Genomic DNA, 13256 nt, shown 5'->3' with positions numbered 1-13256 from the left:
CGGGGAGAGAGATGAATGTCCACAGCTGGGAAGGAAGCTGCCTTGCAGAATTCTTAATTGCTTTCCCTGCCCCATTAGCTTGTCACGTGTAGTATGTGCCTTGTGTAGCATCACCAGCAGAGCCCAGGGAGCATGACGCCCTGGTTGAAGCCATTCTTCTATGAGTGCTTTTTCTCAAACTCAGAATTTTTTAAGCCTGTTGCTCTCCCTACCTGGTAGAGGAGATAGAGCTTGTGGCTTTTTTTTTTTTGTCACCAGGGTGTGGCTGGGTTTCGGGTTTTTAGGGGTGTTGAAAGGACACCTCCAAGTACAGCCTCTGAGCACACAGTGGTGTGTTGCTGACAGGCAGACTGTACTTGCACAGGGAAGAGCATCTTCTGGGGAAATTGACAGCACTCCTGCTGGGCTGCTGCTAAGCTGACTGCTGGGAGTGTTGATCCCAGGGTTGCAGATGGGGTGAGTTATGTGGTATGTCCCTTGGGCACGTGCTGTGATCTCTGAATTGCCCTAGCCTCTTTAGGAAGGGGCTGTGGTGAAGGAGACCTTTATCTATACATGGCAAAATGGTTTTGTAGAGATGTTCCTAGAGCAAAGGGCCTTCAGTATCCTTGTTTTTAATTTTTCATGTGCTTGAGGATGCAGATCTCCTTTTGGTGGGCTGCATTTGGCCCCTGCTGCTTTAGCAGGCAAAAAGCAAGGAGAGTGATAGGGTGTGCAGCCAGCATGAAGGCAGAAACTGCCTTCCTGGCTCAAAACACCAGCTCCTAGACATGCTTTTAGGAGAACTTGTCCAGGACTGTCAACTTGCTGCACACCTTAATACTAATTAAATAAATTGTACTAGCTGGAAAACTTTAAAGCCAGGGATGCGTTCAAGGTGCTACGGAGAATGTGCTCCATGTTAATGCCTGGAGCTCTGAGCTTGAGGATATGGAGTCAAATCCACAAAAAGCAGAGATTTGGCAGTTCTGGAAGCGTAACTTGGACAGAGACAGGCCTGCTGGTTTACCTTCTTCTGTCATCTCCATGCAAAGCAATGTTTCTCCATCTGCAAGGGTCCAGCTTGTACCCATAGAACTGCAACTCAGCCACTTTTTCTGCCTTCCCCCTCAAAGTGCCTGCCTTAGCCAGGCCTCTTCTTAGCTGCTTTCTAAGATGGAAAAAAATGTATTCCCTGGCCCAAACCGCACAGAAAATTCCTCCACATGTGGAAACATGTGGCTGGGTGTCTCCATCCTGCTAAGCACCGTGCCAGCACCTCACCCTGCTGAGCTGGGGTGATGTGTTCAGACCAGAGCTTTAAGAGGTTTTTTCACAGCATAGCTCTCCAGAGGGAAAGGTGGCCATGGTCTTGGCCCAGAACTGAGACATCCGGGTGTTGTCTGCTTCCCACTTGAGGGCTGGCAAATGATAAAATGTGAGCATGAGGCAAGATGCTTCAAGCACAGGGGGAGTGTGGGGAAAGGATGACTTAAATCCCCAAAGCACAACTTAAAAATAACATTATTTGACAATGGAGGTTGGCTTCAAATTGACCAGGGTGTCTCTCATGCTACAACCTTCTCTTCCTGCCTCACAGGCTTCCCAACGGGAGGTGGAGGTGATGCTGCAGAAGAGGCTGGATGAAGTCAGTGACGAGCTCCGCAAAACCCAGACCAGCTACAAAACCTTGTTAGCGGACACAGAAAAGGCCAAAGGACAGCAGCAGAGCATTGCTGGTAAGGAACTGGGATGGGGAAAGCTGTGAGACAGACTGGGAGCTTTCAGAGCTAGGTGCTTGGTGGAGTTGATTGGGGCAGGACAGCTAGACCCAGGAATGAATTAGGCTGCCTGGTGTTGGTGTGGACAAGACATGGGCTGGTCCAGGGTTCTCTCCTAGGATGCTACTCCAGTGTCTCTCTTCTATGTTGTCCTACATCCCTACCAGCCCTTTCTGTGACTCCTGAAAGCATCCATGGCCAAGGCTTCTTTGGCTAGTATCCTGCTTGGGCAGAGCAGGCTGGGGGATCTCCAGGTTTGTTTGCACCTACCCTACCATGTTTCTCACCCCTTCCTCCAACAGAACTGCAGGCCAAGCTGCTGAGTTCTGAAGCAGAGGTTAAAAGTAAGTTGCTGGAGCTGGACAATGTGAAAGGGAAACTGCAGAATGCCAGCTTAGAGAATACAAAGCTTCTGGAGAGGATCAAATCCATCGAAGCTCTGCTGGAGGCAGGCCAGATGAGGGAGGCAGCAAAAGACAGAGACTTGCAGGTCGTGTGCTCGTTTAATTGGGGTGGGAGGAGGGGAATGGGTTACACTGCTCACACAGTACCTGTGTTATCTTTGCTCTGGGGTCCCCTCTGAAAGGGCTGACCTGCAACACATGCCTAGGGCAGGTAATGAAAGTCCTTTCTCTCTTTCAGGCAACCAGTGAAGCAGAAATGAAGCAGCTGCAGTCAAGGTGGGTCTAGGTGCACATGGAGAGTGCTATGGCACCTCCAGCTTGCTGTCAGTGTGTCCCAGGCTTCCCCAGGCACTGAGCCTGTGGGTGGAGGCTTCCTGCCCTCTCTCTTAGGCAGGCTTGGGGACTGCCAAGCTGGGGAGTCAAGGTCAATCCTGTCAAACAGTGTTGTTTAAAATACTAAGTGGCTCCAGGATTGGCCCCAAATAACAGCCAGTCCATTCTGAAGTGAGACTGAATTGCTCATGAATTGCACATGAACTCTGACCAGTCATGCCGAATAGGAGGTTTTGGTAGTGTTGGTTCTGGGGATAGGATTTCTGTGATCCAAGTCCCTGCTCAAGGCTGAACCAACCAGAAGAAGCTTTCTGAGCATGTTTCCAGGTATCTCCAAGAATGGAGATTATCCACCTCTCTGGGTCCCTGTTCAGTGTTTGACAACCTCTTCCCCCAACCTGCAGTGCTGAAAGCTTTCCTGGCATTTAATTGGAGTTTCCCACATTACAGCCTGTGCCTGTTGGCCCTTGTCCATGTGCTGGGCATCTCTGAGAAAGCTCAGGCTCTCTGCAGAGGGAGGATTTATCAGATGCCTCCATTGCCAGTGAGCATCCAGCATGCCTCTAAAGGAGGCAGCTGTTCAGATGTCCTGGGACACCAAGAGACTTGTGTAGTCCTTGTCAAGGACCTGAACTTTCCTTGTTTTTCTCGAGCTGAGGGTCCCTTCAGGGCAGATGGGGGATCTGAGGATGTGGAGGGAAGCTGCATGCTCTCTGGTGTCTAGTTGGCAGCCCTGATTTATGGTTACTCAAGATAGAGGATGATTCTTTGAAAATGCCAAGCAGTGGGCTATCTCAGCCTAACAAGCTGACCCAGTTGTGTAAGCTGGAATTTCTGGCCTTTGGATCAGGTTGCTTCTTCCTCTTTTGGTGTGTGTACAGCCAGCCAGCTACTTGCTTGCTTGTTACTGGTGATAACATGGTAGAAAACTAGATCCCACTGCAGTATTGCCATGGCTGTGGTTTTTAGTCCTGCTCCCTCTTCCTCCTGCTGTGTGTAGATCCCGGAGCAGACCGGGATAGCAAGGGCTGTGGTCCCCATCTCGGGAACTCGCTGTCCGGGAGGGAGATGGATGCTGAGACTCACTCCTGCATCCTGCCCTTCCAGACTCCAGGAGAAGACAAACCAGCTCTCATCCTTGGAAAGGGAAGCCACAGAGCTGCGAGAGGCAGTGGAACAACAGAAGATGAAAAACAATGTACGTGAGTGAAGGACAAGCCGTCGTAGTCAGCTGCTGATGGCTCTGTGGTGCGACCAGAGGCTCTTCCAGCCCCACGGAGCACTGGAAGCGTTGTCTCGTCTGCCAGGGAGCAGGAATCCCCCTGGCAGGCTGTGCAGCTGGAGCTGATGGGCTGCAGCAGTCAGTGGACTGCCTGGGGAGACATGTCTGTTCCCTCTTGGGAGGTTAGGACCTTGTAAGCCAGAAAGATCCTACCCTGGCAGGGCCAAGGTAATCCGTGAGCAGGCTCCCTCACACCTCACTGCTCTTCTGCTTTTTATCCTTCTACTGTGAAGTTGTCAGTTGTGTGAAGGTCACCTTGCGTCGCTCCACTTGGCCTGTGCTTGTGTCCTCTCCAGGCATCCTGAGGGTGCTTCTGGGTCTTCTGCCTTCATCCAGCTTTGCTGTGCTCCCTCAAGGCTACCGTCTGAGCAATGTGGTGCATCAGGCCACTTGCAAAGATGGAGGGGGAAAGGATGCACGTGGGCAGTGGGGTGGAAGACTCTTGACCAAAGCGATGGGCTGCTGCCTGATTCCCAGAGTGGAGGCTTTGAGATCCTCCTCAGTGCCAACGGCTTTGTGGCCTTCAGCAAGATGTGTGGCTTATTGCCCTCTGTGTGTGGTCTCGGCAGGACCTTCGTGAGAAGAACTGGAAAGCAATGGAAGCATTGACCACTGTGGAGAAGACATGTGAGGAAAAGCTACTTGCTGCTACAAAAGCAAAGGTGAGCCTGACATTTCTCTCTGGTGGTGATGCAGGTGTTGGAAAGGAAACATTCAGCCTCTCTGAGCCACCAGAGATGCTTGCCCACCTCCTCTTAGGAGCATTGCTGGCCCAACCCTCCTGCCAGCTTCTCTAAAGTTTGTCTTGAGGGCTGTCTATCCCTGGTGCTGGCCGTCATTGGGGAACTGGGAAGATGACTGAACTGAAAGTGACGTTTTTGTGGTTCTCAGCATCAGCAGTTTTTTCTGTTATCTGGTTTCCTTGTACTGGCTGACCCCTGTAGGCACAGAAAAGCAGGACCAGGGTTGGGAGCCCAAGACCTCCATCCCATGACAGTTTATCCCTCTTACAGGAAGAGCTGGCCCAACAGCTGGATGCACTCCAGACGCGAACCAAGCAGACGCTGCTCTCTGCTCTCCCTGGAGTCACTGTGTCCTCACAGCAGGTGGGCACAGGCTTTCTCAGACCCCTCCATAGCCTCCATCACATGGGAAGGAGAAATGTCTAAGCATCTTTCCTTCCTTGTCCTCTTTTTTTCAAACTCAGGATTATGACACGTGGCTACAGGAGTTTAAGGAGAAGGCCGTGGGTGTGCTAAAGCAGCAAATGGTTACAACAGAGCCCAGGGTAAGTGCGGGGGCTGGAAATGCAGGGGTGAGGAGGGAGTGCCTGAGGGTCGCTCATTTCCTTTCCTCACCTTTGTCTCGCTTGGTTCTCTGTCTTTCCAGGATTCGGCACTTAAATTAAAAGAGGCAGAGGAAGCACAAAGCACTTTACAAGCAGAATGTGATCAGTATAGAACTATCCTTGCAGAGACAGTAAGTTGCCTCCCTTTATGCTGTGTTGGCCTTCCACTGGAAATACCTCTTGACAGGTCTCCTGGCAGCCCAGGCTGCCTGTGAGCTCAGGGTGGGCATCCCTCAGTATGTTGGAGGGGCTACCATGTGGAAGACTATTTGTGAGTGAAACAGAGGAATAGGAGAAATGTGAATTTCTAGAGGTTTTCTTCAGCCTTACTGTGTTGGAAACCTTCCTGCTGGTGGTGATGGGATGTGGCACAGCAAGGGCTCTGATGAGCAGGGTGGTTGAGACCTGTTTTAGTCTCTAGCTCCACCTGAGGCATGTAATTCTGTCATGCATTCTTTGGCCCAAATTATTGGAGTGGCTTTGGGCATGCCAGGGCTTCCAGCCCTGACACTGCTCAGCCTGTGGGGGCTAGAGGTGGTTTGGGCTCAGCTGAGGCTTTGCCAACAGGAGGGGATGCTGCGAGACCTGCAGAAGAGCGTGGAGCAGGAGGAGCAGGTGTGGAAAGCAAAGCTTACGGCCTCTGAAGAGGAGCTCCAAAAGGTGTGTACATGTGGCACACCTGGGTTTGTTGCTCCTGTGGCTGGACTTCCAGGAGCGTGGGGGCCATTGGCTATAAATCAGATGATGGCCCTAAATGTTCATGCTAACTTTGAACCCCAAGACATGGGGACTTTCCCTTTTCCCCAAATCTATGCCTGCTGTCACCAAGCCCATCTCACGTAGAATCTACACCTCTATTCCTTCTGGATCCCACATCTTTGCCTGGTGTGTGCCTAGACCCTGTCAGTGGAGCTTGAGGAATGTCTTCAGCTCCTCGGTTCAGGTGTGGTAGTTGGGAAACCTCATCACCTCTTCAGTAATCCAATCTCTGCTGCTTGGAAGTTGGGTTGAGCCCTCCTGGTGGGCACAGGCTTGGTGGGAGGAGAGCACATACAGGGCTCTTCGACTCCCGTTTTCAGGAGAACTTGGCTTGCTCTCAAAACACGGGTTGACTTTGGCGTTTGTTGAGCCTTCAGAAAGGAGCTGAGGTCCAAGCCACGTACTGCACATAGTTTTGGGTCCAGCTGTCTGTCTAGCTTTGGGTACTGCTCTTCCTAGTTAAAAAGCCAGACAGCAGCTGCCAGATTGCTGCTGTTGCCCAAGTGGTTGGTGGGGAGCATGTTCCATGAGCTCTCATGATTTAGCTGGAGTTTGGGAGAACTTGACTGGCCATGCCTTTTCTGCAACGCAGACCAAAGTTAACTCCTCCCTTTTGAATGTGGAATGGAGATGAAGCTATTTTCCATGGTCTGGCTGCTCCACATCCATCACATGGCATTTTGGAGTTCTCTGGGACTGCAGGGAGGTGGGGGAGCTCTTGTACAAGTGATCTTTGATTTCTCAGCCAGTCGCTGGCTCCTGCAGCACCAGCGCTGCTGAGGGCTGGTGTAGGATTGCATGGGATGACGTGGCTGCTGGTGGTGTGTGTGATGGGCTGATAGTCTGGTGGCTAGGGCAGGTCCTAGAGCAGTCCTGCCTCTTGGTGGAGAAGAGGTGAATTCCTCCATTCAAAAAAATTCTGCAACCACGGAGTCCTCTTCAAGAATCAGCCCAGATTTAAATGCAAACCTCAGGCTTTTTCTGATAGCTTGGCTTCTCTTAATAGTATAGTCCATGACACCTCATAGGAAAGTCTACCTTGTTGCTTCCAAACCAAAAAGCACTTTCAGTAGGAAACTTGTGCTGAGTCTGATGCCAGTTTCTTGGGTGTTGAAACCTGACTGCAGCCAGCTGAAGTCCTGCAGGCAAAAGCTGTTACATTGCTCCATGATTTGTGGCCTTGGTGTGTTGGACTTATCCTCCCTGGGAAGAAGAGCTCCTTCCCTGCAGGCTGTAGAGCTCCTCTTTGGCATCAGGTCTCTTTCAGAGTGAAGTGGGAGAGGTGGGAGTGAAACACCAGCCAGTTTTTGGTTGGAACAAAAGATGCTCAGTGTCCATGTGAGATGCTGTTCACTGACCTTCTCTGATCCTTTCTGCTTTAGTCACACCTCCAGCTGAAATCCCTTGAAGGCATGGTGGAGAAGTTGAAAGCAGATCTTCAGAGCACAGATCAGGTAAGGGTTTTGGGGTATGGGAGAAGGTCTCCATACAGGTGCCAGACAGATGCTGTGCTTGGGTTGAGTTGGGCCCCCATCTCCTGACTTGCCATAGGGAAGACAGGCTTGGATCATGGGATGTTTGGGACATGTTAGATGTCAAAGATTCAACCCCTTCCTGCTTTCCTCTCTTTTTAATCCAGATAAAGGAACACACCTCTATTCTGGAAAAGCAACTGCAAAATCACTTGAAGACAGCTAGCTCTGAACGCCAAAACTACACAAAGGAAGTTGAAGCCGTAAGTGTGGGGGCTGTTGGCTTCTTAACCCCTTCTTTCTTCTAAGCCTGACTCACTACTCATGCACGTTTTGAGGATTTGAGGAGTGCCCTGGAGATCTGGGAAGCGCCCTAGGGATCTTCACCGTTGCAAAGCAGGAAAAAAGAGGTGAAGGTGTTGGCTGCAGTCTGAGTTGTAGAAACCTAAAGTCAGGAGATCCCTGAGCAAGGTGATGGGACAGTGAGATCTGTATGGAGATGCTGTCCACGGCTCCTTGGTGGCCTGTGGGATTTCTGTGGCTCAGGTGAGACAGAGCTGTCTCATGGCTGTCTCTCTGAGCACACATCAGTGGGCAGGTCAGCAAGTGATGCCATCGTGGCGTCTTTGGGAAGATGTGTCGTAAAAAGGCTTCCTTGCGTCAAAGGGTTCCGAAACCAAGTGCATAATTGGCCTTCTTTTCTTCTTTCTATCCTTTCTCAACAGTTGAGGCAGCTCTTGTCAGAGTCCCAGGAGCAGCTGGAGGTAGCAAAGACAGAAACACAGAAGCAGAGCAAGGAGCTGGCCCTGGTAAGGAGGAACTGAAGAGCTGCCCTGCTGGGACCTTGCTGCTCTGCCTGGGCCTGGTTTGCAAACCCAGCTGTGGGGCCAGCAGCCTTTCTGCAGGTTAAGGGAGGGGAGGAAGGCACAGCCAGTGTATAGGTACACCTGGTGCTGCCAGGCACCAGACTTTGTGGGTATGTTTGAGAGCCAGTGGGGGATTTTTATTTGCCTGCTTTTCCTCCTGTGATGGGGTTGGGAAGGAAGGGAGAGCAGCAAGGCTTGTACAAGCTGGCATGTAGCAGAAAAACCCAGCCACCCCACAACTGGGCACTGGTTACCCCAACACCACACTGGGGCAAGGATTTGAGTACCTCAAGCATCCATCTGTCCACATCTGGATGGAAGGACTGAGGCTGTGCAGCCCCTGTGTACAGGTTGTTCAGAGAGCTGAATGATGGGGCTAGGTTTCTGAGGTGTCAGGTTATAAGACTAGGATATAGGGCTGGGAGAGCCAACAGACCTGCCAAAACCATGAAGGCTGTTTTTAAATCTATACTTCGATTGTGAGAGGCTAGGGGGATTGTTCTTAAAATCCCATTGATGGTACTGCTCACCCATCCTTGAGTGCTGCAACTTCCCAGCTTTGCATCCACTACTGTTCAGCTTGCTGAGTGAGCTGATGCAGCCCCTTGCTCCTGAGGGGATGTGGCACAGGGTTGTCATTAGCTTTAATCTGGTTAGGTGGGCAGGTAGTTTTAAGTGTGGAACACATTTGTGTTCATCCCAGTGACCTTCTCTTCTGGCCAAGGCATGCTGTCAGCTTGCAGCTTGGCTGCTGCTATGATGCAGGATGGAGCTCCCGTGGTAGATAGAGTGGCAGGGGTGTGACTGGGGGGGTGGGCAGTGTTCAGCTGCCTCCCTAGCCAACCTAGCTGTGATCAGTGGTGAAATGGGGCCTTCCACCCTGCTTCTCTTTATTTAACAGTTTGACTATGTTAGAGCAAACCATCAAGCAGTGGCTCTAAACCAAGGTGCCAAGAAATGAAAGCAGGGCAGGCTTGTGCTCTGCACCCCTGGGAGCTGTTGTGCCTCAGTCTTCCCAGCTTAGCTACCACTGTCCCGCACCCAGCAGAAACCGAGGTGGTTTTCCAAACATTTCAGCTCATGTGCAAGCAGAAAAAGCCAGCAGGTGTTATCTGTAGGTCCTTGTGGGTCGCATGAGGACTGCAGCGCGGGATGTGTCACTGAGCCAGCTTGCTGGTCCTCCCTCTAGGTCAGGCAGCAGTTGAGTGAGCTGAAGAGCCATGTGCAGGATGGAGAAGTGGCAGGGTTACAAGCTGACCCAAGCGAGCCTGCACCCCTCAAGGTTAGGGGTGCCTGTGGAGGCACTGACCCTTAACTGTGTCCTGTGTCCTGTCTCACCACCTCTAACTGCATGGAGAACTGCATGTGGCTTTGCTCAGGGCTGTTGCAGCTGTGTTGTCTCCTGTCCTGTGTGTTGAGGGGAAGCCAGCCCCCCATCCCTTCAACCATGCATCCTGTTTCCATTGGGAACATGTTGCCAGCCAGCTCTCACCAGGAGGGTTCCCCTTGGGAGCCCTTTGTCATGGCATCAGGCTGGCAAGATTTGGGGGAACACGGGCAGGGCATACTGCAAAGCCCTTGGGCCAACATTGCCATGTGACAATGCCCTGGTGGGTTTGGGGCTTGAGCCTCCTCCTCAGAGGGAAACACCCTGACAGAGCTGTGCCAGGATCCCTTCCCAGCTGATAGGGATTAGGTTTACAGAGGGTCCATAAATCTTGCTGGAACTGGGTTGAGGGCACTAGCAGTGTTTGTTCCCTTTCAGGCTGACGCCTCTTGCCAGTGGTGCTGCTGCCCCGAGCCAAGCTCTGCCTTTCTCCTTTAATCCCATGAACTGTGGAGCCTTCTCCCAGGCATGTTGTCCTCTATGGGGTGCCTCTCATCCCCATCTCCTGGCTGTCACTGCCTGAGGAGCGAGCAAAATTTGGCAACGCAAAGCCAACCCGCAGGCTCACCGTCGGAATCCCAGCTCTTGTGTGGAGAGGGGATGCTGGTACCTATTGCCCTTCAGTGCCCTGGGAAAAGCTTCCACTTTTATCTTTCTGTCTAGCCCACCTTTCTTGGTGATGTCCCTGCTAGCTCGTTTCTTGGGTCTTTTTAAAAGTTTATTTCTGGGTGTTTTACCCGTTTCTCAACACAGTTGAAAACCCAGCTGGAGCAAAACGAAATGCTGGTGGAGAAGGAGCAAGTGCTGCGGCAAAAGCTGGCACAGGAGCTGGAGGAGGTAGGTGTGGTCAAGGAGGATACAAGGTGTGCAGAGTCTTTATGGATTCTTGGCTGCTAATGAAGCCTGAGAATTAATTTGAAGAATTAATTTGAAGAATAAATTTTAAGTTTTTTTTCCCTATCACTCTCTTCACCTCAGATATTGGCACATTCCCTCACATCTGAAGAACTTCTTACAGCAGCTGTGCTAAAGCAATGTGGTATTGCTGGCCCCTCAAATTGCCCCTCTCCCAGTCCCCCCATGTCTTTTGGCAGCTCTTGCCCTGAGGGTTAAGGGCTTTAGCTGGGTTTCATGCTGCTTCTGGCGAGAAGTGCCATCTTCCTGGTGGATCAGCACAAGCAGTGCTTTATGTTCAGCATCCAACCCATGGCAGCTGTCACCAGGGACGGGGCAGGATGGGGGAGATACCTGCTGCTGTTAGCTTCTGTGCTTACTATGTGTGCCCTTCCAGGCCCAGAGGTCAGCATGCAGTTTGCAAGCAGAGCTGGAAAAGCTGAGACTGGTTGAAAATGCAGCAGCTTCAGACACAGAGGAGGCCCAGCATCTCAAGGTGATTTGGCTGTGCCAGGGCAGCAAAAGTCATGTCCGAGCAGGACTAAGGGCATTGTTTATCTTTTTGGGGGATGATGGGGCAAGGTGAATAGTTAACCCTGCAGGTAGATATCTGTGAGCTCCACCATGGCTGAAGGACAGCAGGGGGCAAGTCACTGCTGCTGCATCCATGTTGGCCAAGATAAATGCAAACACTCACAGGCTGAGCTTTTCACATACTGAGAAACCATCCAGTTCCCATGAGGTCTGAGCCCATGGCATCTCCAGGGAGCCAGAGTGAGTTGTAGCTAGTAGGGTGATGCCTGGTCTCTCTGTCAAAGAGGGAACTTCATGTTCCTCTGGCTTGTAGCCACTGAGGCAACTTGATGCAGAACTGAGGTGACCTGTGGTATTTTGGAGGGGGGAAGGCCACCAGGTGGCAAAGGGAGTCTCAGGCAGATGCTTTCTTTTGACTCCCATGTAGGAAAGACTTGAAAAAGAAAAAAAATTAACAAAGGACCTGGGCCAGGCAGCAACCAAACTACAGGAGCTACTGAAGGTTACCCAGGACCAACTGGCCAAAGAGAGAGAAACAGTGAAGAAGTTGAAAGAACAGCTTCAGGAAACGGTACTTGTGGTGGCCATGGCCATCCCTCCCCTTGACACTGGTGGAGGCCCCGGGGAAGTGCACATCAGCCAGTGGTTTAAAACTGGAGGCAAGGTGGCCCTTGCTGCCAGAAACCATTTGGGTGGCTTTTGGGAAGCACTGGGACTACATGAGGACTACTGGGACTACATGAGTCATGGTTCTCCCTGCCCAAAAGGCAGGACCTGGCCCATCTGTGAAATGCTCTGGGACTTGAGCTGCTACGCAAATAAGGTTGGGACCTGGTTGAGTAACCCATCTCTTTTTTTCCTTCTCCAGGGGAAAGAAGACAGTTCAAAGGAAGGGACTTCAGTTTGACAAGTCTGCGGCCTAGACCTTACCATTCAACTTACCAAAATGCCTTACACATTCCTAAAAATAAAAATATATGCTAAATTTACTGTAGATAAAAGATACAAGCCATTAGTGACCCAAAACCTAGTTTTGAAACTTTAAAAAAAATACACACCCTTCCCCCCAAAACCCAACCAGTAAACACTGCAGTTTGTAAGAAAGTCTTCATACTGTTTTGTACAACTCTTGGTTTCCTGGGGAGCTGCTCTGGCCACACTGGGGCTTCACCCTCCTGTTGCGGCAGAACCCACGAATGTGTGAAAAGGGAAGACTGTGTTTGTACATCAACCAGTGCAATTATTATTGTATTTTTTCCTTGGTTTTTATTTTTTGAGTGAAAGAGGTGTGAAAGTAAGACTCACCGTGGAAGGATGCCACTCTTTGATGGGTGGTTTTTGGCACGTATCCTTTCGTGTATTTCTGGGTGTCGATGCAATTAAAAGGATGTAGTGAAAAGAGCTTGTCCTTGCTTTATTTTTCTGGGGGTTTGTTCAGGGTTTTGTGTTTGTGGGGTTTTTATGTATGCAGTGCAGGCACATCTTCAGAGGTCCACTGAAGAAGGACTCTGCTTTGGCCAGGAATATATACTTATTCCTCCATTGCTTGTTGTGTCACAAGAACCATCCCTTCCAGTTTTCCTTCCCTACAATCTAAGGAGGGAAACTTTTCCTTCCCAATGTGTTTTGACCTCGGTGCAGTGCTGGGCTCCCTGCACAGGGGCTGCCAGAGGGATTGCCATGGTGGTGGGACATGGGAGCAGCCCAAGCGTGCTGCTCCCTGGCTGTGGGGTCATAGTGAGATGGGGATGGGCATGGTGGGGTGAGCCATGCCAGCCCTCCAGGCACCATTGCTCCTGCTTACTTAAACCTCAGTGCTTCCCTGTAATGTCCCTGCAGGTGCTGTGTGATGGTGGTGGCCCTTGGTTCCTGTCAGGCTCTCCAGCCCTCTGCTTTCCCCTCCTTGTGGCTTTCCTTTATATTTTTTCCATCTTTTCTCCTTTTTTTTTATTTTCAAGCTGGTTTCTTAGGAAATGGCAGAGGTCATGTGACAGCTTGGTGCCTGTCTCCCCGCAATAAAGCTGCTGAGCCCAGTGCTGACATCAGCAGGATTTGAGAGAGGAGAGGAAAAGGCACCCAAATCACTTGATCCCTACAAGATGTGCAAAAAGTCAAGGCCAGGCAGGAGGATGAGGACAGACCTGCCTCCTTTTTGTTCCTGGGGAAGGCCAGTGTGTGCTTAACCCCTATATTAGACACCAGAGACTCCACAGGACT

General features: G+C 51.0%; 1 protein-coding gene across 1 annotated transcript in view; it reads left to right on the top strand.

Moving 5' to 3' along the window:
• Window positions 1–12239, top strand: part of RRBP1 (ribosome binding protein 1) — an 18698-nt gene extending 6459 nt beyond the window's left edge. The window contains exons 7-23 of the mRNA XM_009083652.1: window positions 1580–1718; window positions 2063–2250; window positions 2403–2440; window positions 3605–3695; window positions 4349–4441; window positions 4793–4885; window positions 4987–5067; window positions 5169–5258; window positions 5695–5787; window positions 7269–7340; window positions 7526–7621; window positions 8084–8167; window positions 9414–9506; window positions 10365–10448; window positions 10903–11001; window positions 11467–11610; window positions 11908–12239. Of these exons, the coding sequence (XP_009081900.1) occupies window positions 1580–1718; window positions 2063–2250; window positions 2403–2440; window positions 3605–3695; window positions 4349–4441; window positions 4793–4885; window positions 4987–5067; window positions 5169–5258; window positions 5695–5787; window positions 7269–7340; window positions 7526–7621; window positions 8084–8167; window positions 9414–9506; window positions 10365–10448; window positions 10903–11001; window positions 11467–11610; window positions 11908–11946 (1617 nt within the window). The 3' untranslated portion in view covers window positions 11947–12239. The remainder of the gene's footprint in view (window positions 1–1579; window positions 1719–2062; window positions 2251–2402; window positions 2441–3604; window positions 3696–4348; window positions 4442–4792; window positions 4886–4986; window positions 5068–5168; window positions 5259–5694; window positions 5788–7268; window positions 7341–7525; window positions 7622–8083; window positions 8168–9413; window positions 9507–10364; window positions 10449–10902; window positions 11002–11466; window positions 11611–11907) is intronic.
• Window positions 12240–13256: the final 1017 nt, after the last annotated feature.

The sequence above is a fragment of the Acanthisitta chloris genome, unplaced genomic scaffold (assembly GCF_000695815.1).
Source record: "Acanthisitta chloris isolate BGI_N310 unplaced genomic scaffold, ASM69581v1 scaffold25951, whole genome shotgun sequence".
In the NCBI taxonomy this organism is placed as follows: Eukaryota; Metazoa; Chordata; class Aves; order Passeriformes; family Acanthisittidae; genus Acanthisitta; species Acanthisitta chloris.
This window is presented reverse-complemented; position numbering and strand designations above follow the sequence as displayed.